General features: G+C 44.5%; 1 protein-coding gene across 3 annotated transcripts in view; it reads right to left on the bottom strand.

Annotated features, from left to right (window-relative positions):
- Positions 1–26,016, bottom strand: part of bcr (BCR activator of RhoGEF and GTPase) — a 114,827-nt gene that overhangs the window by 54,165 nt on the left and 34,646 nt on the right. Inside the window, exons 1-3 of one of the 3 annotated variants that reach the window (XM_061800477.1) lie at positions 18,090–18,716; positions 17,135–17,304; positions 16,883–16,975 (exon numbers count right to left, since the gene is read on the bottom strand). The exons of 1 other annotated variant lie outside the window; for it this stretch is intronic. In XM_061800477.1, coding sequence (XP_061656461.1) covers positions 16,883–16,952 — 70 coding nt within the window. In that variant the 5' untranslated portion in view covers positions 16,953–16,975; positions 17,135–17,304; positions 18,090–18,716. Of the gene's footprint in view, positions 1–16,882; positions 16,976–17,134; positions 17,305–18,089; positions 18,717–26,016 lie in introns of those variants that run through there. One more of the 3 variants, XM_061800476.1, reaches the window with a different exon arrangement.

Raw genomic sequence — 26,016 nt, 5'->3', positions numbered from 1 at the left:
GGCAACAAGAATCTTTGGGTGGAAACTCCCTCGTTAATATTCTGTTCAGTTGGAAAGGGTTGTGGAGATGCAACTAGCCGCTAGGAGCGTGCATGCAGACCGCCGGCATCTTGGCCCAATAACAGGAGATACATTTTTTGGGGGGTTGTAGACATAGCTTGATGGGTGATTGCACATTGTACTGGTAGAAATGGGCCAAGTTATTATTACTATGTAACTCACAATTCCGCTGATTATCTGCCGATGGAACAATGGCGCTCGGTACTTACTTTATGTAAGGGGACGGCTGAGTCATGCCTGAAAACCCAAGCACGTCATGAAATAAATGATTTGAAATAGATGATTTTTAGTACGTTATTAATGAAAAAAAACGGCAGCCGGTATGGAACCATCCGTTTTTTCACCACAAAACATGATTTTGACTTCTATGGCTTTTTGTAACTTCCGCCATGAAAATCCTCTTGAGGGATTTGTTTTCGACAAAAAGCAGGTAGCGACGTTGGAGGCAGTAGCGCGCTCAAGCGGAATCATTTCTTTCTATTAGTTTTACCTGCTGGAAGGTAGCTCGTTGCTCCTTCGTGTTAGTCAAAATGTCGGCTCGTTGCATTGCTGGATTTTGCTCGAACACTCGGGAGGATGGATTCGCTCTTCATACTTTTCCAAACGATCCGGTTCGTTCGTCGTGAAAAATGGATTGCACAGGTGCAAGGAACGAGAGCTTCGTGGGTCGGCCAGCCGGCTCGGCCTTCCCGGCCTTGTCTGAGTCCAAGCCGGCCCGCGGTGGCTCATCTCCGCCGCGGAAGTGGATCGGACAGGGAGGTGGTTTGGCCGTGATCAGCATATCATCTAAATATGGCTTGAAACAATAGGGTAATATTTCCCCGGACACTTCACTCGATTGTGAGATGTTCTGTTCTTCGAAAAGAGCTTCCGTGTCTGAAGGGGCGTCTCCCATAGTAGGTTCCACAGCGTGTTTTCAATGGCGAATGTCCGGGGTGATGTCACGGGCAGTAGATGCAGCCAATATGGTGACCACTCGGGTGTCGAATGAGACTTCTACAACTTTGTGCGTGGATGACGTGCTCGCCACTCATATTTATTTTTTCATATAGACATTGAAGTGAATAATGTTATGTTTATTTTTCATTTCAATATCCATTTTAGAATGTTTTTAGGGATGACACTTGACCTGTAAGTTTACTCATATTTTCAGCATACATTTCAACCATATTCACAGTATTTAGAGAGAAATCACTTTACAGGGAGCTTTAATATCCGTAAAGAACTTTCAGAACTGAAGCCACTTCCAGTCCTAGCCACCTAACTTTGATATCTACCCCCGGCATAATTGAAATGTTTCATCCGCCCATTTATTGTTTCTTCATTAAAATGCACCATAAACAAAATCATGTTCATACTTTGTGCCACAATCTGTACAATTTGCCTCTTGGCCATAACGGCTAAGTACATACTCACAAAAGTGCATTAGCGCAAAGCGATAAATGAGATAAGCATCAATTAAAAGGCTTGTCTGAGTTCATCGGAGACCAAGAGAGCTGCGACCTTCACACAAAGCAGACAAGTGTCGCCTGGAGGGAGAAAGAAAACGGAGGTGGAAGTAAACAGAAAGATGGCAGAAGGAGACGACACAAGCCGTTGCTTATTCTCAAGTCTCATCAGCGAGGAAATGACGATGAACAAAAGAGAAGATGGAGAAAATGAAGCTCAGGAGAAATCGAAAGACGGGGTTGCGGAGTGGGGGTGCTCTAAAGGGGGTCCCCTCTGTCACCCCGCCTCCCACCCTCAGGCACTCAGCGCGGGCGCCATAAATCTGCTCTCGGTGCTGTCGCTTTTATTGGACGCTGGGAGGAAACCTGTCATCCTAACTCTGCTAATTTAGCACCACCCCCTCACACGCACACATAAGCACTCACACTAATGCACCAAACGCGGCCTCATTTAGCAATATTTCCATCAGGAAATAAGAGTTGTGATCAGCCCGCTGCAGTGCAGCATGGAATGCTAATTTAACCTCAAGTCTAGCACGTCTTTACGGTAAACAGTACAATAGTGTGATGCCATCAGAGTGTGGCGCAATGTACCGTATTTTCCGCACTATAAGCCGCACCTAAAAGCCTTTCATTTTCTCAAAAGCCGACGGTGCGCCTTATAATCCGGTGCGGCTTATATATGGATCAATACTGAGCCTTTAGTGCAACTCTATCTAATGGATGCATAACGTAACCCTTGCCTCTACTGTAGCGTCTAATCTATACGCCTTATAATGCGGTGCGCCTTATACATGGAAAAACGTCTTAAAATGGGCCATTCATTGAAGGTGCGCCTTAAAGTGCACAAAATATGGTAATTATTGCAACAAAAAGGCAGACAACAATGGAGTATTTTCAATTTGTTTCGTCATGGTTTGTATCATGAAAACCTGTCCCACTTAAATTCCAGGATTGCTATTTAAAAATTGGGTCTATGTCAACCAATCAAAAGTGATCATTTTTGGGATGAGGGAGGAAGGTCTTGTCTTGTACCAAAAAACTTACATGACAAAAAAAAAAAATAGACTCTTTCAAGATGTTGACTGTGGAAGTTCTAGAACTGGGCTAACAATCAGTTGACTGGTCGTAAAGATTGTGTGGAATTGATTTGAGTCCTGACAACGACGCGTTACTCAAGAGGAGACTAAGGACAGCAATAAAAGCAGCAAAGCAGTGATTATGTACGGATTCGCTAGACGCAATGTTTATTCAGTCTAAGCTAATTTGCTCCCAAAACAACAACAACAATATTACTTTGGCAAACCTAAAGACGCTGGTCAGTATTGATCTCAATCCAACACTGCCATGTGTAGCAAAGCAAAGCTAATTTATTTATATAGCGCATTTCATACACGAGGTAACTCAATGTGCTTTACATGATTAAAGGCATTGGAAAACAAAGAGATAAAATGTTTAAAATGGGATGAAAACAATAAAAATGACAATTTTTTTTTTAAACTGCATCCAGTGCAAGTAATATGATCAAAAAATTGATATATTCTAAAAAGCATGAGAAAAAAAAGAGTTTTCAACCTGGATGTTAAAACATTCCCACTATGGGCTGTCTTCACCTCTGTTGGCAACTTATTCCATTTGTGTGTAGCATAATAGCTAAATGTTGCTTTGGACTCTGCGCGCCACTATTTGACCTGAGTCAGTCGATCTCAGAGCTCTACTGGGTTTTTTCTCCGTAAGCATTTCTTTCATGTATTCAGTACCTAGATCATTTAGTGATTTATAGACCAGTAGCAGAACTTTAAAATCTATTCTAAAGCTGACTGGAAGCCAGTGCAAGGACTTCAGGATTATATGCTCTGACCTCTTTGTTTTGGTCAGAACGCGAGCTGCATCTGTTTGGTACTCTTTTTGGGGAGTCCGGTCAGAAGACCATTACAGTAGTCAAGTCTACTTGAGATAAAAGCATGGATGAGCTTTTCCCGGTCTGCTTGACTCATACAGGACTTCACTCTAGATATGTTTTTCAGATGGTAGAAGGCAGTTTTTGTGATTGATTTGATGTGATTGTTGAAAGTCAGGTCGGAATCAATCAGAACACCAAGAGTTCGGACTTGGTCTTTGGTTTTTAAAGAAAGAGAGTCCCGGTGTTTACTAAAAGCAATTCTCTTTTCTTTTTTGCCCCCCCCAAAAAAATTCTCTCAGTTTTGTTGTGATTTAGTTGAGGAAAATTTTGGCTCATCCGGAGTAAAGTATATAGAGGAGTTAAATTCCCCATCGTCAAACAAAGAAATGTAGTCAAGTGAATACATCGAAATACAGTACACAGACCGGTACACGGTCCTATGCAACATGACAAGAATAATTAATTACACAGTGAGCTCACAGAGACTGCCTCCCTCCACCCTCGAAAGCCGATCCATGCACAGTGTCAAAGGGGTTAAGCTTATTAAACAGATGAGACCTGCAACAAGGAGGTACACACAAAAAAATACAAATAACGGTGCAACCCTGTTTTCATTGTACAGTACAATCCTGCAATTTACCGTCCCAAAACAAGGCCTTAATTTACGTCCCTGTGCCTTCAAAATGAGTTCATAAACAGTGCAGACACTGTGCACGAGCAAGGAGTAACAGTAGGTTCCTTTCTCCCCCAAGTATCCAATTTAAAGACAATTTAGCACCGAGCAGTGGGGGATGGCAGGGAAAGTGGAAAGCGGTCGCAATGAAACCAATGGTTCAGATAAAGCGTGGCTGGGGGCAGATGGGGGGGCGACACCCGTCAAGATATTAAATGAATTTGAGCGCGGCGATTCTGCTGCAAACCCCCTCCGTGCAGGCATTTGATGGGGGTTCATTTAAGAAATGTTGATTTCCACCCCGCCCCCACCTCGATAGGGGTCACACAAAGTGAATACCTGATGAAATGATTGTCCGTTCTTGAATCAATCCCTCAAGACTAATCCCGAAAATGCTTATTGTCAGGTTATCAATGCTTATTTGGATGTTAATCATAGGGGGGTGGGGTGGGGGGAAGAGCAATTAGCAACAGATTTTCACTATTTGCCAACCCAGTCCCTATCCGTCTTGTAAATAGCGGGGGTCCACTTTACAATACTGCAGTATTCAGCGCAATGGGTTGTTTTCACGTGACCCCACCCGTTGGGCTGCCTCGAACGGCGGCAATTTTCGATCCCTGAGCTCCCGTTACTCCTACACAGGCAAGGTGAACGACGTTATGTTTCTAGAAGACGCGACCGACACCGCATTATGCCCAGACTGACTACCTGGCATACACACATCAAGGGACTCGGGACTGTGTCACAAAGGCGCAGTATTGTGCCCTTGATCTTTTATGTGACAGAAATCACGAAGGAGGAGCACTTACTTGTATGCTAACACGGAAAACGAAATGCAGTGGAATATAATTTTTTTTTAATATCAAGGCAAACTCCATTTATTCCATTTTTTTTTTTTTTTCCAAAAAGTAAAACCTGTATATTAGTTCACCACAAGCAAAGCGAAATAACGATCTTAACTGTAATGTTGGCCTTCTGAAAAGAGTATAGATTAAGCTTGTTATCTTAGCTAGCCGACACATCAGCACGATGGAGCTTGAGACCGGGGAACGGGATAGCAGCGTCGGGCAATCGTCCACAAAGCCAAGTCTCCGTGAAGTCTTTCGTCGGACGCGTTAGACGATGTCCCAGCTTCCGCAGCCGGACTTGTGTACCGGATCGCTAGGTTTTGAAGAGTGTGCCGACTAGTAACTCTAGAAAAAGCTTCAGCGAACTGGTGTGGGTTGTCGAAAATAAGTCCGAAGAAGGCTCTCTAATGGCTAGCAAATCCTGTCTTGTGTACTTGAGTCCCGAGACGCCCGTGAAACACAAAAACACAAACAGTAACCGAGAGCATTCCGTAGACTTCCACACTGAGACGCGTTAGGTAGAGGTAAAATGGCGGCGCGCAGTGGTCTGTGGGTAATTCAGCAAAAAATGTGACGTCAGTAAAAACAACCCATCGGCGCACGCTTGGAACGCGGACCGACGAGGTGAACAGAAATAGTACCTGATACAACCTGGTTTTGCCATTTTATAGGTTTAAAAACCCAGTTGAAAAGCACAAAACCAAACAGGCACAAAGAAACCAACACAGAATCAGATTAGAAGCTAAACAAACCCACATCAATGAAAACGTAACCTCATTGGCAGAGGTAATGAACTCTGCGAGGGAAGACGGGCTAAAGCGTTTTTGATGGAAAGAAAGGAGAGCTTTGACTCCGCCGTGCAGATTACGCACTCAATACAGACACTCAGTCGTCGATTCACGTGAGAATAATTACACAACTGATCATCATGACTGACGTGCGGCTTGTGTATCCGACTACAAAAACACACACAGTCCTGTCAGCTTCCCTCGACTGGGTTTTTACACCCTCGTCGCATCACGCCGTCGTATTCGCTTCCTCTTCGCGCTGCAGCTTTCTTTTGATCGTTTTCGAGGAGAATGTGCTCCCGTCTCAGTGGAAACGCACGCTGCCAGACAAAGCTCTGATTCCATAAGCGTCTGTCGTGTCTTCACTGTCAACCACTGAAGTCGGTAGGAAAAAAGACTCATTACGCAGGAGCCCGAGGCATTATTATGAGAGCGTTCAAATTGCTGCCGAGACTCTGATTAATAAAACACCGTGCCAAATTACCATCTCAGCTATGGAACGTGCTCATTAGTCCACACTTCCTAGTGGGAAAGCTGCTGAAATATAGAAGATGGGTGGTTTCAGTCTGCTGAGGGGAGCTGATCGGCCTTAAATCATGCGTTCTAGTATTCATATATGACAAAACTGATGACAAGGAAGGAAGACCGAAGACATCCGACAAGGTCGAACTGTTAAAAAGAGAATTAACACAGTGTCTTGTGATTGTATGACTATCTCTTCCATGATGAGTAGTTCACTTCCTAGTGGTGCTGTTGCCCTCCAAATCTATCTTGATTTTGAGAGCGGTCTCGAGACAGTTTTTGGTTTAATTTCTGAATTAATGGACCTTTCCGACCTGTCAATAACCCATACAATAATAGCCAATGAGATAGCCCCATTGTCTTCATCCCTGGCTCGACGCGCCTCTCTCGCCATGTTGTACCACAAAAAATGCTGGTTGTCAGTAGCGTGCGCTTGGAAAAGTTAATGTTACGAAGTAAACGGTCCTCAGAACGTGCAATTCTGATGAAAGATATCCTGCTAGGTCACAAGGGGCTCGGATGATTCATTTTCCAAAATCTAAAACACAGTTGACAAAGTTTCTACGATGAAACAAGACTCGCGGAAGAGCGCACGTACAACTAAATGTGAACAATATCAACAAACACGAGGCTGTAAGTTCGAAGGTCAGTGAGGGAGAAGTATCTTCTCTGAGTTTGATTTCATTATTAGCAGTGCTTTATACTTTACAGGAGTACAACTTTCACTTTGTTAGCGTATACCTGACCTGCTTAATGAAGTGCCAAAGAGTCGGGTTAGTGCTACGTAAATGCGCGATGTCATGCAAGAGAAATTTCCATTTGCCTATCTGTATCTCATCAGGCTTTTAAGACGGAGGAGTGGGTTTCATTATGAGCCAAGTGAAATGAATACACCCACTGACTTATAAAGACTACAATGATATTACTCGGGATCTTTCCAAGTAAAAAGTACTCACCCTGCTTTACATGGGCGGTACGATTCCACTATTTTATCCTGTTGGATTTCAATATGAAGTTTGTGAGGAGTCAAACGTTTTTTTGCATCGATCGCCAACATTTCGCTGTAACTCTGACATTGCGTCCTGCTCCGTCCAAAGTATTAATTCCGTGTACATATCCTTGCGTGAAATAGTTGATACCTCTCTGTAGAACTCTCTTGGACAAGTCTGATGCATTTGGCAAAAAAACATACCCCAATATTATCTGGAATACGCGAGAGAGAATCGAATTCAAACCTGTTATGTTCAGTCGTTATTTTGGAAGCTTGTGGGACATGGCAATTGTAGCTAAGGGGGACGGAGCTGAAGATCGCTAGTCGGAAATGTCCGTTGTATTTGAACCCCTTATGGAGTCAAAAAAAAAAAAAAAAAAAAAAAAGAAAATGACTTAAACGGCAGGGACAGCTTTGGTTCCACCTATGCAATATAACAAAGATCAGCAAATACTGGGACTTTGGTGCCTTCCATCATTCAGTATCTTGCTCTCCACGTCTAAGATACTGTAAGTTCCCATTGAACCATCAGACCATGTTTTTGATAGTTTGGCAAATACTTGTTGATACTAATTGTTTATACTTTCTAGTGAGCTTGTATGTATGGAATAAAGTACTTCTTCAGAAGTCTTAATGTGGTCTTAACAGCCCAACTTCAAGGTTCTCATGTTATAAACAGGCGGCAGAGCAATTATTGGTTCTGGTTGCTGTGGATGTTCCCAGTAACGCCGAAGTGACTCAAAACCAGAAACTACAATTTATGAATGGCTGTAAACCCTTCTATTATTACCTAACTCTTACTCCAAACATATCACGGCTACTTTTCTCAACTCATATGCAACACTGCTTGTTGCGTTGCTTTCGTTTTCTCATCTTTCTTCTCCTTTCCTTTTCCTTGCCTACCAACCCCGCAGTCCCTGTTGCATCAGCAAGCTTTTTTTCCCCCCACACTTTTCTTCGGTTGCTCCAGTTTGCATCGAGACCGTGGCGGTGATCGATTTCGACGGGTCTCCCTCACTAATGCATCGTGATCGCCGTGTTGACGAGGTGTGACGCTGCGAGGGTGGCGTGCAGTCTCATTAATTTAGCAACACCGAGAGCTGGCACTTCAATCTCCACGGCCGCGCGCGAGACACCCTCGGCTCGTGTGGGTTTTGAACCGTGCTCGGTAAAAATAGAACGGATAGATCGGTTTGAGACGTTAATTGCACGTTTCCACATTTACTTTATCTTTGATCGCGCCGAGAGGGTGGGTGGGGGGTTGGGGTTGGCGGCGGAGGAGGAGGAGGTGGGGGTACCCGCTCTAACCAACCAGAAGCAACGTGCTGCTCTTTGAAAGTTTGCCAGGGACAGTCGCTCGCTTCTTTTTTTGTGGAGGGGTGGGAATCGGGCTGAACAAGACCCGACTGCATTGCGGTGTGTCAGCATGCAATACAGTGAGTAGACTACTGGATGATGAAAAGATTTAGCCATAAATCCATGGTGGGTATTTATGACCATGCGCAAATTGGCACCGATCGTAGAAATGTGGGGTCTCTCTGGAGTTTTACACTTTTCTCAAGTAATTATGAGTGAAATTCATTTTGCTTTTTGCCTTTGTTAGATCGCAGACTAAAAATCATTGACGCCATGCGGTTTCAAACGATCTATATCTCAAACTCGGTGTGCGGATCTTCATTTTTGTACCATACGTGTATTTTCGTGTCGCTTATTGGATTGAACTAGCACGTTTGAGCCATTACAAAATCCATCCAACAAGAACTTGTATGATGCTATCAAGAAAAATCTCATTAATCCCGTTCTGGATCAAAGAATACATGCTGATTTTGAATCAGTCCCAGGTTTTTTCATGCATCTAATGTCAGAGGCTCTCGAGACCGAAGGTGAAAGGTTATAGGTTAACGCATTGGGGGGGTGGGAGACAAAGGTCACATTAGCCTTTTTTTTTTCCCTGACAGTGTGCATTCATTTTGTGTGTTTGCGTTTATCGACGCTGCGATCTGATGAAAGATCAACCAAACAACAAATCCAAATCATCTCTTTTGAATATGTATGTTGTGTCGAGGGATGATATTTTAGCTCGTGTAGTCAGTCGTTGCACCTCAGAGACCCACGTCCACCTTTACATTGAATCCCAAGTCTTGCCTCCGAGATGAACATCAGGCTGCCACTTTGCATTTGAAATATGAAATATACCTTTTACTTTTCCCCCTCCCATGTGGGCAAGTTCTAACTAGCAGAGTGCGCTCCACACAGACTGTCTTCCGAAGGATAATGATTTCCTTTTTTTTTTTAATAATCCTCAATCTGATTAGGGGCCATCATTACATTACTGTCAATTATCAATGCAAATCATCCATCATGAGACTGGCGCATTTCCTGACAAAGCATAATGAGCACGACCGCAATGACATTCTTGAATTTGTTTCCTAGTGTCATCAGTCAAGCGATAGAATCGTTTCTGTGATACAATTCAAATGGTTCATCAGTTTAATGATATTTGGAGGACAATGTTCATAACCTGGTGATTCTTTTCTTTGCGTCTACCGTAATTCCCGGCCTACAGATCGCGCCTGGTTATAAGCCTCGCCCAGTACATTTGTAAAGGTACATACATACGACGCAGCTGTGTAAAAGCCGCAAGTGCCCAGATTGAAACACGATATATTTACAAAGACGGTACACAGAGGGCTTAACGCTAGCGCCACCGTGCTACCACTAACCCTAGCACCGCCGTGCTAACGCTAGTGGCGAGCTTACAGGGCCGGTTAAAAAAAAAAAAAAACACACCGCTAAACATCACTGAGCCATGGCAGTAACACGCTAGTGCAGCGCTAACAGGGCCGTACCGGTAAAAGTCACTTCCTTGGCAAATATATTCCACCGGCCTCACTTGGACCTTTTCCGCTCTAGTGTCCTCCTTGTGGCCGTTAGGGGAAAAAAAATGCACAAATTAGCCGGATCGCCGCATAAACTGCAGGGTTGAAAGCGTGTGGAAAAAAGTCGCAGCTTATTGGCCTGAAATTACAGTAATCACATTAGTGCTAGATACATTTTTAGAAAAAATGGTAACACATCACCAGTCAGCAGCACTATTTTTTATTTATCAGCTTCGATTTTTCAAGTACACGTGTTTCCATTGTATTTCAGTGAAAAGCTCTCGTAACGTATCAGCAAAAATACTCCCATCAATGCATTTGCATATTTGAAATATAAAGCCTAGAAGATTATTACTAGAGACCTTTTGTCTTTTTGTGACAATAAAATGAATTGCAATGACACGAGCTGCAATATGATTGTAGCGTGTGACCTTTTATGTGGTATACGACTGCAATTAGCTGACTTTTGGCAAGAGACAGGGTGCACTTTAAGGACAATTTATAGTCTTGAGCAAACCTTTAAGCATTTAACCACATGAGGTTGTTGAAATCTAAACCTTAAAGTTGCTCGGTTCAGCGGGTGAAAAATTGCCAAGGTGTCCCGATACCTCGTGCAAACTACGCCGCGTGTTGTGAATCCCACTTTTAAACATCGGGCCTCGTGTAAAAGAGTGGGCTCGAACTGGCACAAAAAGGCTTTGCCCGAGTCCAGTTCCCGGCCTACAACACCCCCGGCTGAGACGTAACGGCCTGTGGCGGGACACTTATCACGGACAAACAGCCGAGGCAGCACAAAGGCCTCCAATCTGCTTAATCTCTGGTCAAACACAAGGCGCCGCATCATTGCTGCTCAGGGCCATAAACCGCCGCTGCTTTATGCCTGCGCTGTTCGGGGGGACACGAATTAGGAATTTGCTAAACGGGCCGTAGAGATTTGCCAAAGCCCGTCTCCGGGGGAACTGTTGCCTGGGGTTACCATAGCCAACAAGAAGAGCATTTCAGTTTCAATGAGGTACCCTGCAAGGCTGAAACGCAGAAGTGGTAAACATCACCAGGTTAAAAAAATAATAAAAATCAAAACAGAACACAATCTCAAGTGAGTTTGAGTGCAACTGAGCACATAAATGCTCTTCTACCCCCAACGTGTTTGCACTTCTGCATAAGGGAGGAAAGAGTAATTTTTGAAATCCTGTAAGTCTATTGCAAACATGAAACGTGCTCTCATCTACTCTCCTCCTCCCCCTGAAGTCTACCCTCGTCGCACTGGCACTGCGCCAGTTTGACTGTCTGCCAGTTTGGAGCATCCCGGCATCAAATACCTGCACCGAGAACTCACATGGAGCCATTATGGAGTTAAAAGGCTTCGCTGACGTGGAGCTTACTTTGTACCTGGCCTCCCACAGACACAGTCTTATCCAACTCACACCCGAGAGTGACAAGAACACGATCCTGAAATAACACATTTACACGGCTACAGTGAAGAAAATAAGTATTTGAACACCCTGCTATATTGCAAGTTCTCCCACTTGGAAATCATGGAGGAGTCTGAAATCTAAAAAGAAATATCCAGAAATCACAATGTATGACTTTTTTTAAAAGATTTATTTGTGTGATACAGCTGAAAATAAGTATTTGAGCACCTGAGAAAACCAATGCTAATATTTGGTACAGTAGCCATGGTTTGCAACTACAGAGGTCGAGGGTTTCCTGTAGTTGTTCACCAGGTTTGCACAGACTGCAGGAGGGATTTTGGCCCACTCCTCCACACAGATCCTCTCCAGATCAGACAAGTTTCTGGGCTGTCGCTGAGAAATACAGAGTTTCAGCTCCCTCCGAAGATTTTCTATTGGGTTTAGGTCTGGAGACTGGCTAGGCCACGCCAGAACCTTGATATGCTTCTTACGGAGCCACACCTTGGTTTTCTTGACTGTGTGCCTCGGGTGAATTTCATATTGAAAGACCCATCTTCAATGCTCTGACTGAGGGAAAGAGGTTGTTCCTCAAAATCTCACGATACACGGCGGTGGTCATCCTCTCCTCTCCATCCTCTCCCGTCCAGTCGTCCTGTCCCATGTGAAAAAAAAACACCCCCAAAGCATGTGGCTACCACCCCCACACTTCACAGTAGGGATGGTGTTCTTGGGATGGAACTCATCATTCGTCTTCCTACAAGCACAGTTTGTGGAATTATGACCAGAAAGTTACATTTTGGTCTCATCTGACCAGAAAACTTTCTACCATGACTCCTCTGTATCATCTAGATGGTTATTGGGAAACTTAAGACGGGCCTTGATATGTGCTTGTTTAAGCAGGGGAACCTTCCATGCCATGCATGATTTCAAACCACGATGTCTTAATGTATTACCAAGTCACCTTGGAAACGGTGGTCCCGGCTCTTTTCAAGTCCTGTCGTGTAGTCCTGGGCTGATTCCTCATCTTTCTAAAGATCATTGAGACCCCACGAGGTGATATCTTGCATGGGGCTCCACTCCGATTGAGATTGACCGTCATGTTTAGTTTCTTCCATTTTCTAATGATTCCTCCAACAGTGGACCTTTTTTCACCAAGTTGCTTGGCAATTTCTCCGTAGCCCTTTCCAGCCATGTGGAGTTGTACAATTTTGTCTCTGGTGTCTTTGGAGAGTTCCTTGGTCTTGGCCATGTTACAAGTTTGAGTCTTACTGATTGTACGGGGTGGACAGGTGTCTTTATACAGTTGACGACCTCACACAGGTGCATCTGATTCAGGATAATACATGGAGTGGAGGTGGACTAGCAGGGTCTTTGAGGGTCAGAATTCTAGCTGAGAGGTGTTCAAATACGTATTTGCAGATGTATCACACAAATAAATGATTAAAAAATCATTGTGATTTTTGGATTTTTCTTTTTAGATTATCTGTCTCACAGTGGACGTGAACCTACGATGAAAATTTCAGACCCCTCCATGATTTCTAGGTGGGAGAACTTGCAATAATAGCAGGGTGTTCAAATACTTATTTTCTTCACTGTATATCATTGCATATTGAGAGCATTTGTCCCATCATTATATTTCACAGTTTTCCTCCATAGGGTCAATTCTTGGCTGACTTTTGCCAAGACGCTGGCTACGACCTGGATTAGTCACATGTCAATCAAAACTTGGGATGACTATTTGAACTGCATCTGGGTAAAAGTTCCATTTGGACTGCAGCTATCAAATACTTATAGAATCAAATATTCTACCGATTCATCCATTGATTAAGCAAGCAGAAATGTCAATCAAAAAAGAATAAAATCCTTATAATGCACATACACACTACCCTGAATTTATTGTGTTGTGCGCTGTTGCTATGGATACCAGGCCTAGATTAAATGCATCCAATAATACCTAGGAGACGAGGCGCTTCAATCATATACCCTTTATCATATCACAGTGCGACCAGACCAAGAATTCTCTGTGGTTTGCGCACCATTGTTGGTCCTACCATCAAGCTCCAAAGAGACATAGGGATGGTGTGTGTGTGTGTGTTCTTTATCTAAGACGACCTGAAAATTATACAAAAATGGATTGTGCAACTGATGAATGCTAAAATATGTTGTTTTGCTTTTCATTTTTTAGTACCTTTTCCCATCCAGTGACTGGGGGTCGTTATTTACTCAACTACAGAGACTACCTGGTGACTATTAGAGCCCCCCTGGTACTCGGTTTTGAGGCCAGGACTTTTAACACATTTATCTTCATGAAATAATGACTTTTTTTTCATTACTATTCATGCATTAATGATGACTTTTCCACTATTCCCGTTGAGTTTTCTTAGTGCACAAATTCCAATTTGGTTGGATTGCAAAAACATTGTGAGTCAATTAAAACGGAACAGCGCGATGATGGAGTGGTTACCAGATCTGCCTCAGAGTCAAGAGATTCGAGGCTTGGGCCTTCCTCGATTTTTACATGTTCTCCTTGTTATTTCATTTCAGAAACATAAAAGTTTGATTTAATTGTCTAAATGTGTAATTGTGTTAGTGGCTGTTTGTAGACTGCCAGGTAAATTCCTGTCTCTTGTCCAAAAATTGACAGACTACATGCAAAGTGGATTTTCTTATTCTTTTCCTTTGGGCATGTCCCGTTCGGGTTCGCCTCAGCGTGTCATCTTTTTCCATCAAAGCCTATCTCGTGCATCCTCCTCTCTAACACCCACTGTCCTCATGTCCTCCCTCACCACATCCATCAAGGTCCTCTTTGGTCTTCCACTCGCTCTTGTGCCTGACAGCTCCATCCTCAGCACCCTTGTACCAATATACTCACTCTCTCGCCTCTGGACATGTCCAACCATCGAAGTCTGCTCTCTGTAACCTCGTCTCCAAAACATCCAACTTTGGCTGTCCCTCTAATGAGATCATTTCTAATCCTATCCAACCTGGTCACTCCGAGCGAGAACCTCAGCATCTTCATTTCTGCCACGTCCAGTTCTGCTTCCTGTTGTTTCTTCAGTGCCACCATCTCTAATCCGTACATCATAGCCGTCCTCATCACTGTTTTATCAACCTAGCGAAGACTCTTCTGTCACATAGAACACCAGACACCTTCCACCAACTGTTCCAACCCGCTTGGACCCGTTTTTTTCATTTCTTTACCACACTCTCCATTGCTCTGTATTGTTGACCCCAAGTATTTGAAGTTGTCCAGCCTCGCTATCTCTTCTCCCTGGAGCTTCACTCTTTCCCCTTACTTCGGCTAATCTTCATGCCTCAATCTTTCTAATTGTTCCTCCGCCTGCTCCCTGCTTTCACTGTAGTTTACACTGTAGTGACTGCGAACATCATGGTCCAAGAGGATTCCAGTCTAACCTCATCTGTCAGCCTATCCATTACTACCGCAAACAGGATGGGGCTCAGAGCGGATCCCTGATGCAGTCCCACCTCCATACACACATACAAAATGGACGCATACCCATTATTTTATATATTAACAGGAGTACAATAAGTCTGGTGACACGAGCAAGAAAGTAACTGTGAACACAGCAAGCAGACACCAAGAGTGCACAAAACCGCACACACCAACTTATGAATACATAAATGTAATTACGTGTTTTTGATTCAATGAATAATTAATTACACATTTCTTTTCCATTAGACAGAATCAAAGCAGAATCCTTTTGTTCACAGACCACATTCTTACCCGCTCAGCTCAAGTACATTTACGAAATAACATCCGTGGCATGTTTTTGGTCTTGCTTGGGTTGAACTTGAGAAGTCTACTTTCAATCTTATTAATCACGTGCTGAAGTGGAAGAGTGGATTATGTAACAATAATGCAGGAATCCAACCAGAGAAAACAAATTCCAAACACAGCAATGGAAGTATCAAGCAGAGAAGAGTGCAATGTAACAATCAGTATTTGTGTCCTATAGCCATTCTTTAATCAAGCAAATCCAATTTCAACAGATAAAAATCAAGGAATTCGATTTCCATAACAAATCCACTCAGCCTCGTACGGTTAGAATTAGATCAACATTGCCCAGAACAGCATTTCGTCCTTAAACTTCACCCTAAACATCAGCTTTACGGATGCCATTTATTCTCTCTCTGTGTGTTGACACATTGCAGTATCGATCATCCATTTATCAATTTCATAGAATTATTTTAATAATGATGGTAAAAAAATTGATGGGTTTCCGATGACATCATCACAGTCCCAGGATTCCCTTTTCCTATGACGTCGTAACTCTTAGACCCATCGGATAAATTAACGATAGAAAAAAACTTCCTGCTACACCTATCACCTGTGTTCTCCGACCTCTATGGCACACAACATGGCATGACGGGTAATTGGAAACCCATCAATGGGCACCAGGGTACGTCCGGGGGCCAGAAATGAGGAGTTGAGCACTGGTGACCTGAACTGAAATGACGATAATGTTTTTTTGGTGTTTGGGCTACAGAATATATCCACTAAGTGTCCCCCCCCCCCCCCCCCCACACACACACACAAACATTTTCTTCAAAAAAATTGAAATTAATGCAGCGGATCCTGTGGATGACAATGACAAATGGAGTGGGTGTCGTAAATACTTGTACAAAGAGGCCCAAACGACAGAACTGGGAACAAAACCTCCATCGGTGGGTTGTGGAAACCATTTTCTCACAAGCATGTGAAGAAAATCTTTGATTGGGTTGTCTTTGACTAATTTAGCAAAATAGCGCTGCTAGCTTGACAGCTAACATCACCGCTCAACCACGCTGTCCTCTTCACTGTCAAAAAAGTACTTCTGTAACTTCAATCCGGGCAAAAGTCAACTCCAGTACTTAGCCGGTCTCTCAATGATTACTTACATTTACTACATAAAGAGTGTGCTGGAGAATTGCTCGTCAAACTACATCCCACGGTGCACTTGGACGGGGTTAAATATTCATCAAAAAGAGATTGGAATGAATTCTATGTCCAGGCAGAAATGTCAAAAGCCTTTATTTATAGGACTCAAAGCCTTTATTCATAAGGACGCAAGCACTGTGAGATCACACAAACCCCACACAGGAAGGCCGAAGCAGAGATTCAAACTTCAGCAGTATGAGGCAGATGGGCTAACCACTAGCACACTGTGCCACCCAGTATTCATCACAGTAAAGGTAATTCAAGGTGATAACTTTTTCCACTGAGGGTATCAGTGGGGAGGGGTAATGTTTATTGTTTTTTTCCAAGTGGTTGAAACAACCTCTGATTGGATGATGACCAGTTTGGGGTGCTCCGCCCACCTCTTACCCCAAATTTAGTTTGGAGAAACTCCTGCTCACCTGAGACCCCCGATGAGGACATCAAAGGGTTAGTGGATGGATTGACACCCCAAGAGTTCGATTTGAGCATTGCGTCTATGAGACTGTAGACCACTGTTCGAGGAAACACAGAAATAATGACAATTCGTGAAATTCAGAACTCTGTAAATCAAGTCCAATGACTATAGACTGTTTTCGAACTGCAGCCTTTTGAATCACAAACAGTTTTGAAGCTGCGTCTTCATTTGTGTCTGCGTGAATGTATAAAACTGCCCTTGGCGGCCGGATGACATGGGACACCATGATGCCCAGCGCTGATTTCTTGGATTTATCCTCATCTCCTTCTTTTCCTTTCGGCTTGTCCCATTAGGGGTCCCCACAGCGTGTCATCTCAGATGAGAGGGGTTGCGTCAGGAAGGGCATCCGGCGTAAAACTGTGCCATCTGATGAAGAAATAGCCGTATCGGTTGATCAGGAAGAATGAGGAATTATTCCATATAGATTTGAACCTGTGGCTGTAATTAATGTTGAATATTCGGATGGTTCTTCGGGCGCAGTGACGCTGAGAGTCTGACTCCTCGGAGAGCCTAAGCTGAAACTAGGCTAAAGGCCTCCACCACCACGGAAGCTCAGCTAAAGGCCTCCGCCACCTGAAAGCTCAGTTCGCGGTCCGCCGCCGGAGCTCGCTCGTCAGATTCCCCGTCATTCCCATCCGAAGAACCATTCGCGGCTGCCGGCCGGAGCTCCCGGGGGGCTTTGTTTACGCACTTTTGTCGCGTGTAGGCCTCCGAGTAGTCAGATTCCGCGTCATTGCCCCCGAAGAACCATCCAAATAATCCACATAATTGCAGCCACAGGTTCAGACCTGTAAGAAAGTATTCGTCTGTCTTCCCAATCAACCAATACTGCTATTTCTTCATCAGATGAGGATAAATCCGAGAAATCAGCACTGGGCATAAATGGTGTCCCATGTAATCGAGCGTTTGGAACGGCACGGTACACGTCACATACGTCCACGGACAACATGTGACTCGCGAAAATGGCAGCGCCCCTGAAAATCCGTAATTGTCAACAAAAATCTTCTCAAAACACTCTTAAATGAGAGAGGATTTAGCATCACATTATCGAAATAGGGTACATAATACATGATCTATTGGATACACTGTTAATGCAAGCACTGGATGATTTCTCCTTTAAGGAAAGACACAAAGAAAGTGGTGGGACTTACTTGTCTGACGCCAAGAGGGAGGAAAAATAATGATATATTGGATTTGGACTACAATAAATACAGCAACAGTCCAACGTGAGCGAAGTGTCCGCAAGACACAAGCCGGAGGCCGGACTGTCACTCGAAAGTGTTACGGTATGTTTGCGTTTCCTCCCCGATCTCTAGTATGTGTTACCGTCTTCTGTCGCACATCAAACCTCGAAGCCTTCCAACCGCCTCCACTTCGCTTTCTTTCTTGCCTTTGTTTCGCTTTGATGCTATTGTGGCGCTCGCGGGAAACATTAGCATCCTTATGTAACGCGACACCGCAAGCAGGTGAGGGCGCCGCGCCGTTCACATGACGCACGCCCACGGGTGTCGTTTGAATGTACGAGCGGGCGTTCAACCGTGTAAGCACTTTCAGCGCGCCGGTAGCTACAGCCACTTGTAAGCTTCAAATTTGTTGGCCCGAGGGGGGGATGGAACACACCGACATATTCCTTTCTGCTTTCTGCTGAAATTTTTAACAAATACCCAGCTTGACAGACTGCGCTGGCGTGCACAAGCGCAACAGAAGCATCAGATAGCATTACTCCAGAGCTTGACTAAAATATCTAGTGCCTGACCAAATAGCACTTAAGAAGCGGTGAGAAACCAAGAGCGGATGCCTCCCCCCCTTAGTGAGAAAAAAAAAAAGAAAAATCAACGTATCACATTATAAAGGGAAGGGCCTCGGGCTTTTTGTACACATTCGCACAAAGGCAAATTCTCAAAGGCTGCGTGTGTGGGTGTGTGTGTGTAGTGACTAGGGTGGGCAGAGCAGGTGGGGGGTGGGGCAACTTCTCGTGGAAACGGTGCACAGTTTTTCCACCACCAGACAGATGTGCAGAGAGCCGCAGTCCTTCATGCACGCACACACACTAATGGAGAAGCAGTCCAGCTAAAATGTCCACAGGAAAAAAAAAAAAAAAAGAAATAAAAGGTGGGGTGTCCAAAAGATGGAAATATGAGAAGTCACACCCCGGAAACGGTCGTCACGCCGATGTGAAAATGTCACATGGCGCGGAAAGACAGCTCGAGGAGGAAGTGCAGCGGGAGAACAAAGTAGTCATCGTGGCCGTGAGGGGTATGTGTGACAATGAATCAGACGCATCGAACCAACGTGTGTGTGTGTGTGTGTGTTTTGCTGGGATGGAAGCACAAGGGGAACAAATTGAGGGGACAAAATGTACAGTCCAAGTCTGGATTTAGCCTCAGAAGACCCACAAAACACCTGATCACTAGTCTTTGTTGTCTGGTAGCGCTATTACGCCTTTATTACCAAAGCGCAAGTTTCCATTTCCTGTTGTTGGCTCGATAAGAGTCTCGACCGGCTACATTCCTTATAGCTACGAGAGAGGAAACATTGTGTATCATGATTATCGAAAATATCTAAAAAAATGGTGGGCTCAGCTGGTAAAGCATTGGCCTCACAGTTCTGAGGACCCGGGTTCGATCCCGGCCCCGCCTCTGTGGAGTTTGCATGTTCTCCCCGTGCCTGCGTGGGTTTCCTCTGGGCACTCCGGTTTCCTCCCGCATCCCAAAAACAGGCGACATTAATTGGACACTCTAAATTTCCCCTAAGTGTGATTGTGAGTGCGACTGCTTGTCTTTATGTGCCCTGCGATTGGCTGGCGACCAGTTCAGGGTGTACCCAACCTCCTGCCCGTTGACAGCTGAGATAGGCTTGAGTACTCACCGCCACCCGCGTGAGGATAAGCGGTAAAGAAAATAGATGGATGGAACTCCATGAGCCAATTCAGTTTTGACCTCAACATTTGAACAGGCATTAATTAAATACTTTAAATTGTCAGGAGGTAATGCAGCCCTATGGGGGCACAAACCAGTGCAATCTGTAGGCCGGTCCCAAGCCCGGATAAATGCAGAGGGTTGCGTCAGGAAGGGCATCCGGCGTAAAAACTGTGCCAAACAAATATGAGCGTTCATCTAAAGAATCCCATACCGGATCGGTCGTGGCCCGGGTTAACAACGCCCGCCCCCGGCACTGCTAACCTACAGGGCGTCGGTGGAAATTCAGCTACTGTGGGTCGAAGACAAAGAAGAGGAGGAAACCGGATCCAGCGTCAGAAGAAAAAGAGGAATGCACAGAGCCTACAACTGAGTGTAGGGACTTTGAATGTTGGGACTATGACAGGAAAAGCACAGGAGTTGGTTGACATGATGATTAGGAGAAAGGTTGATATTCTGTGCATCCAAGAGAGCAGGTGGAAAGGTAGTAAGGCTAGAAGTTTGGGAGCAGGGTTTAAATTATTCTACCACGGAGTAGATGGGAAGAGAAATGGAGTAGGGGTTATTTTAAAGGAAGAGCTGGCTAAGAATGTCTTGGAGGTAAAAAGAGTATCAGATCGAGTGATGAGACTAAAATTTGAAATTGAGGGTGTTATGTATAATGTGGTTAGCGGCTATGCACCACAGGTAGGATGTGACCTAGAGTTGAAAGAGAAATTCTGGAAGAAACTAGATGAAGTAGTTCTGAGCATCCCAGACAGCGAGAGAGTTGTGATTGGTGCAGATTGTAATGGACATATTGGTAAAGGAAACAGGGGCGATGAAGAAGTGATGGGTAAGTACGGCATCCAGGAAAGGAACTTTGAAGGGCAGATGGTGGTGGACTTTGCAAAAAGGATGGAGATGGCTGTAGTGAACACTTATTTCCAGAAGAGGGAGGAACATATAGTGACCTACAAGAGCGGAGGTAGAACCACGCAGGCAGATTATATTTTGTGCAGACGATGTAATCTGAAGGAGGTTACTGACTGTAAAGTAGTGGTAGGGGAGAGTGTAGCTCGACAGCATAGGATGGCAGTATGTAGGATGATTCTGGTGGTGGGTAGGAAGATTAAGAAGACAAAGGTAGAGCAGAGAACCATGTGGTGGAAGCTGAGAAAGGAAGAATGTTGTGCGGCCTTCCGGAAAGAGGTGAGAAAGGCTCTCGATGGACAACCGAAGCTCCCGGAAGACTGGACGACGACAGCCAAGGTGATCAGAGAGAGAGGCAGGAGGGTACTTGGTGTGTCATCTGGTAGGAAAGGGGAGAAGGAGACTTGGTGGTGGAACCCCAAAATACAGGGAGTCATACAAGGAAAGAGATTAGCGAAGAAGAAGTGGGATACTGAGAGGACTGAGGAGAGGCGAAAGGAGTACATCGAGATGCGACGTAGGGCAAAGGTAGAGGTGGCAAAGGCTAAACAAGAGGCATATGAAGACATGTACACCAGGTTGGACACGAAAGAAGGAGAAAAGGATCTCTACAGGTTGGCCAGACAGAGGGATAGAGATGGGAAGGATGTGCAGCAGGTAAGGGTGATTAAGGATAGAGATGGAAATGTGTTGACTGGTGCCGGTAGTGTACTAAATAGATGGAAAGAATACTTTGAGAAGTTGATGAATGAAGAAAATGAGAGAGAAGGAAGAGTTGAAGAGGCAAGAGTGAAGGACCAGGAAGTGGAAATGATTACTAAGGGGGAAGTCAGAAAGGCACTACAAAGGATGAAAAATGGAAAGGCAGTTGGTCCTGATGACATACCGGTAGAGGTATGGAAGCAATTTGGAGAGATGGCTGTGGAGTTTTTGACCAACTTATTCAACAGAATACTAGCGGGCGAAAAGATGCCTGAAGAATGGAGGAAAAGTGTTCTAGTTCCCATTTTTAAGAACAAAGGGGATGTTCAGAGCTGTGGGAACTATAGAGGAATAAAGTTGATGAGCCACACAATGAAGTTATGGGAAAGAGTAGTGGAGGCTAGACTCAGGACAGAAGTAAGTATCTGCGAGCAACAGTATGGTTTCATGCCTAGAAAGAGTACCACAGATGCATTATTTGCCTTGAGGATGCTAGTGGAAAAGTACAGAGAAGGTCAGAAGGAGCTACATTGTGTCTTTGTGGATCTAGAGAAAGCCTATGACAGAGTACCAAGAGAGGAACTGTGGTACTGCATGCGTAAGTCTGGTGTGGCAGAGAAGTATGTTAAAATAGTACAGGACATGTATGATGGCAGCAGAACAATGGTGAGGTGTGCCTTAGGTGTGACAGAGGAATTTAAGGTGGAGGTGGGACTGCATCAGGGATCAGCTCTGAGCCCCTTCCTGTTTGCAGTGGTAATGGATAGGCTGACAGATGAGGTTAGACTGGAATCCCCTTGGACCATGATGTTCGCAGATGATATTGTCATATGCAGTGAAAGCAGGGAGCACGCAGAGGAACAATTGGAAAGATGGAGACATGCACTGGAAAGGAGAGGAATGAAGATTAGCCGAAGTAAAACAGAATATATGTGCGTGAATGAGAAAAGTAGAGGGGGAAGAGTGAGGCTACAGGGAGAAGAGATAGCGAGGGTGGACGACTTCAAATACTTGGGGTCAACAATACAGAGCAATGGAGAGTGTGGTCAGGAAGTGAAGAAACGGGTCCAAGCAGGTTGGAACAGCTGGCGAAAGGTGTCTGGTGTGTTATGTGACAGAAGAGTGTCTGCTAGGATGAAGGGCAAAGTTTACAAAACAGTGGTGAGGCCGGCCATGATGTACGGATTAGAGACGGTGGCACTGAAGAAACAACAGGAAGCTGAACTGGAGGTGGCAGAAATGAAGATGTTGAGGTTCTCGCTCGGAGTGACCAGGTTGGATAGGATTAGAAATGAGCTCATTAGAGGGACAGCCAAAGCTGGATGTTTTGGAGACAAGATTCGAGAGAGCAGACTTCGATGGTTTGGACATGTTCAGAGGCGAGAGAGTGAGTATATTGGTAGAAGGTTGCTGAGGGTAGCGCTGCGGGGCAAACAAGCGAGAGGAAGACCAAAGAAAAGGTTGATGGATGTTGTGAGGGAAGACATGAGGGCAGTTGGGGTTCGAGAGGAAGATGCAGGAGATAGGCTAAGATGGCAAAAGATGACACGCTGTGGCGACCCCTAACGGGACAAGCCGAAAGGAAAAGAAGAAGAAGAAGAAATTGTCAGGAGGTAAAATTGTGAGCGAGTATGGTTGTTTGTTTATATGTGCCCTGGGATCGGCTGGCGACCAGTTCAGGGTGCAGCCCGCCCCCTGCCCGTTGACAGCTGGGATAGGCCCTGGCACTCCTCCCCGACTCTCGTGAGGATAAGCGGCAAAGAAAATGGAGGGATCGATATTACAAAAAAGGCAAACATTGCAAATTATTACAAAATATTACCCAAATGATACAAGAATATCAGATGAAAAATGAAAAAAAATGAAAAAAGGAACAAAACAAAAAAATACTAAATGGATGAAAAAGAAATGACAGCAAAAATAAATATATTACACCAAAATGAAAAATACTACAAAACACTAATATGTGTGAAACAAAAATATTTAACAATGTTAAAATATCCCGTGAAAAAAAATATAGGATACGATAAAAATAATGAGCAAAAAACAAGGATCGGTCAAATGCCATACCTCCACTGCAACTGATAGGCTTTGGGTTAGTTATAATAAAATAAAAATAATAAAAATACTAATAATAAATGACTCCTCTGTGACATGGATTGCGGATATAGCAATCATTTTAATTTGAAAGTGGAATCTTCACCGCGTCAAATTTTACCCATTAGCCGATTTATCCCAAGTACTTCCATTACATTTTATAACTTAGCTTCCCCTTTGAGCTCTTTATTTGAAATTATATTTCTGGCATTTCTTCAACACAAGGCATGACTGACTTCCCAGTGTCCAGCCGTTTTCGCAGTCATTTGGCTTCCCGTCCATCAACCGGCTTCACTTGCAAAGCAGATACACAGACTGCATTTTTCCAGCATTCACTGTGTCAACATTCGCCGCGTTAAGCTGTCACGAAAGGGGAAACACATTTAAGATGGGAGCGCACGTTCGCACGACCCAGAGGCAAACTCTGTAAGCCCGAATAGCTGACACAAGCGTACGCGCAAAGGTAAACAAACGAGAAACACGAGCGCACGGTGGGATGGGACGGAGTATTTTTAGCATCTTCTCCGCGCGAGGCCGCGATGATCCCTGCGTGCGTGTTTTGTATTTTTAAAGAGGAGATACATTATGGATTTCCTCGCCATTTTTAACATTTCCCAGGTGAGACAAGCTTCGTCATAACAAGAACTGGAGTGTTGCATGTGTGTCTTTAAGGGGCGTGGCCTCGTGGGTGATGACGGACACATGTCTGTCATGTGGATGGAAGTTTTCGCTCGCTTTAACTCCTTGGGAATGTTTTCATTTCATGTTTGTACATATGACCGTTTGTACTGTTGAATAAATGCCGTAAAGCGCTTTGGCGAGTGTTTTTTTTTTTTTTTTGGTCCACTTCACTCAAGTGGTGGTGTGTGTGGGATCCCTCCATCTGTGATCCCTTCAAGATTTCTTCCTTTTTTTTTCCCTCGCCCAAATGTGTTTTCTTTGATGCGTGGGGGCTGGGGGGGGGGGGGTATAGACCAGGGGATGTTGTTGATTTTTGTGAACTGCGGGGCCTGTGAAACCATTTGCGACGCTTTTCGTCATTTACAGCTAAATAAATACATTTGACCCGACTTCACAAAAAAAGTGTCATCCCTATAAACATTCTAAAATAGATATTGAAATGAAAAATACATATAACATTACTCACTTCAATGTCTAGAGGAAAAAATAAATATGAGCGGAGAGCGCATCATCCATGCGCAAAGTTGCAGAAGTCTCATCCGACATCCAAGTGGTCGCCATATTGGCTGCATCTACTGCCCGTGACGTCACCCCGCACACTCGCCATTGAAAACGTGCGGTGCCACCTACTATGGGACACGCCCCCACAGACATGGAAGCTCTTTTCGAAGAAGAAAACATCCCACAATCGAGTAAAGTGACCCTGGCAATATTAACCAATCATTTCGAGCCATATTTAGATGATATGTGGATCACTTCTGACTAACAACAGATTCCCAGGCAGTTTGTATGAGCCAGCCCGGCCGAAACCGTGCTCCTTCGCGAGGCACGACACGGAAGCCTTCGCCGGCAAGTCCAATGCGGAAGCCGTCCGATGCGCACATCGACACATTTAGCACCCCTGTCATACATACGAGAATCTTTTGTTACGTTATGAAAGACGGAGCGTCCGCCCACCGACTATGGGACACAGAAGCTCGGCCGAAGCCGCGATCGGCGGACACGGTGTCGACAAGCACATCGACACATTTAGCACCCTTGACTTACCTGCGCGGATCTTTTGTTACATTCTGAGAGGATTACATTACCTGTCATTTGGAACCCACGAAGCTCTCGTCCTTTGCACCTATGCAATCTATTTTTCACGACGAACTGGGTCTTTTTGACACTTATGAAGGGTAAATCCATCCTCCCGAGTGTTCAAACAATATTCAGCAATGCAACGAGGCGGCATTTTGGCTAACACGAAGGAACAAAGAGCTACCTTCTCGCAGGTAAAACTAGTATAAACAGACGAGACCGCTAGAGTGCGCTACTGGCCTGTACGTCACTTCCTGCTTCTTCTCCAAAACAAATCCCTCGAAAGGATTTTCACGGCGGGAGTTACAAAAGGGCATACACGTCAAAATCATGTTTTGTGGTGAAAAAAAGATGGGTCCATACCAGCTGCCGTTTTTTCATTAATAACATACTAAAAATCGTGCATTTCATGACAGTGGCCCTTTAAACCGGGTTATGGCTATGATTAAATCTTTTTTTGCCAGGCAACATGGATGACTTGACCACAACTCTCCTCTGCGTCGCTGCAGCAGGCGCAAAGGGCGTTTGCAAAGAGGGCAAAGTGTAGGCAAGCAAAATAAATCATGAACTGGCTGAAAATAGCATCGTGGCCCAAAGAACAAAAATCAAATTAAAGCCCGAGACTCCCAAAGGTCCTCAAATCAACTGTGCACGACCACAACTACAACTTCCCTTGTGGGTGTTGTAC

The sequence above is a fragment of the Syngnathoides biaculeatus genome, chromosome 17 (genome assembly GCF_019802595.1).
Source record: "Syngnathoides biaculeatus isolate LvHL_M chromosome 17, ASM1980259v1, whole genome shotgun sequence".
Classification (NCBI taxonomy): Eukaryota; Metazoa; Chordata; class Actinopteri; order Syngnathiformes; family Syngnathidae; genus Syngnathoides; species Syngnathoides biaculeatus.
The sequence above is the reverse complement of the archived record's forward strand: the minus strand, read 5'-3'. Positions and strand labels throughout refer to the sequence as shown.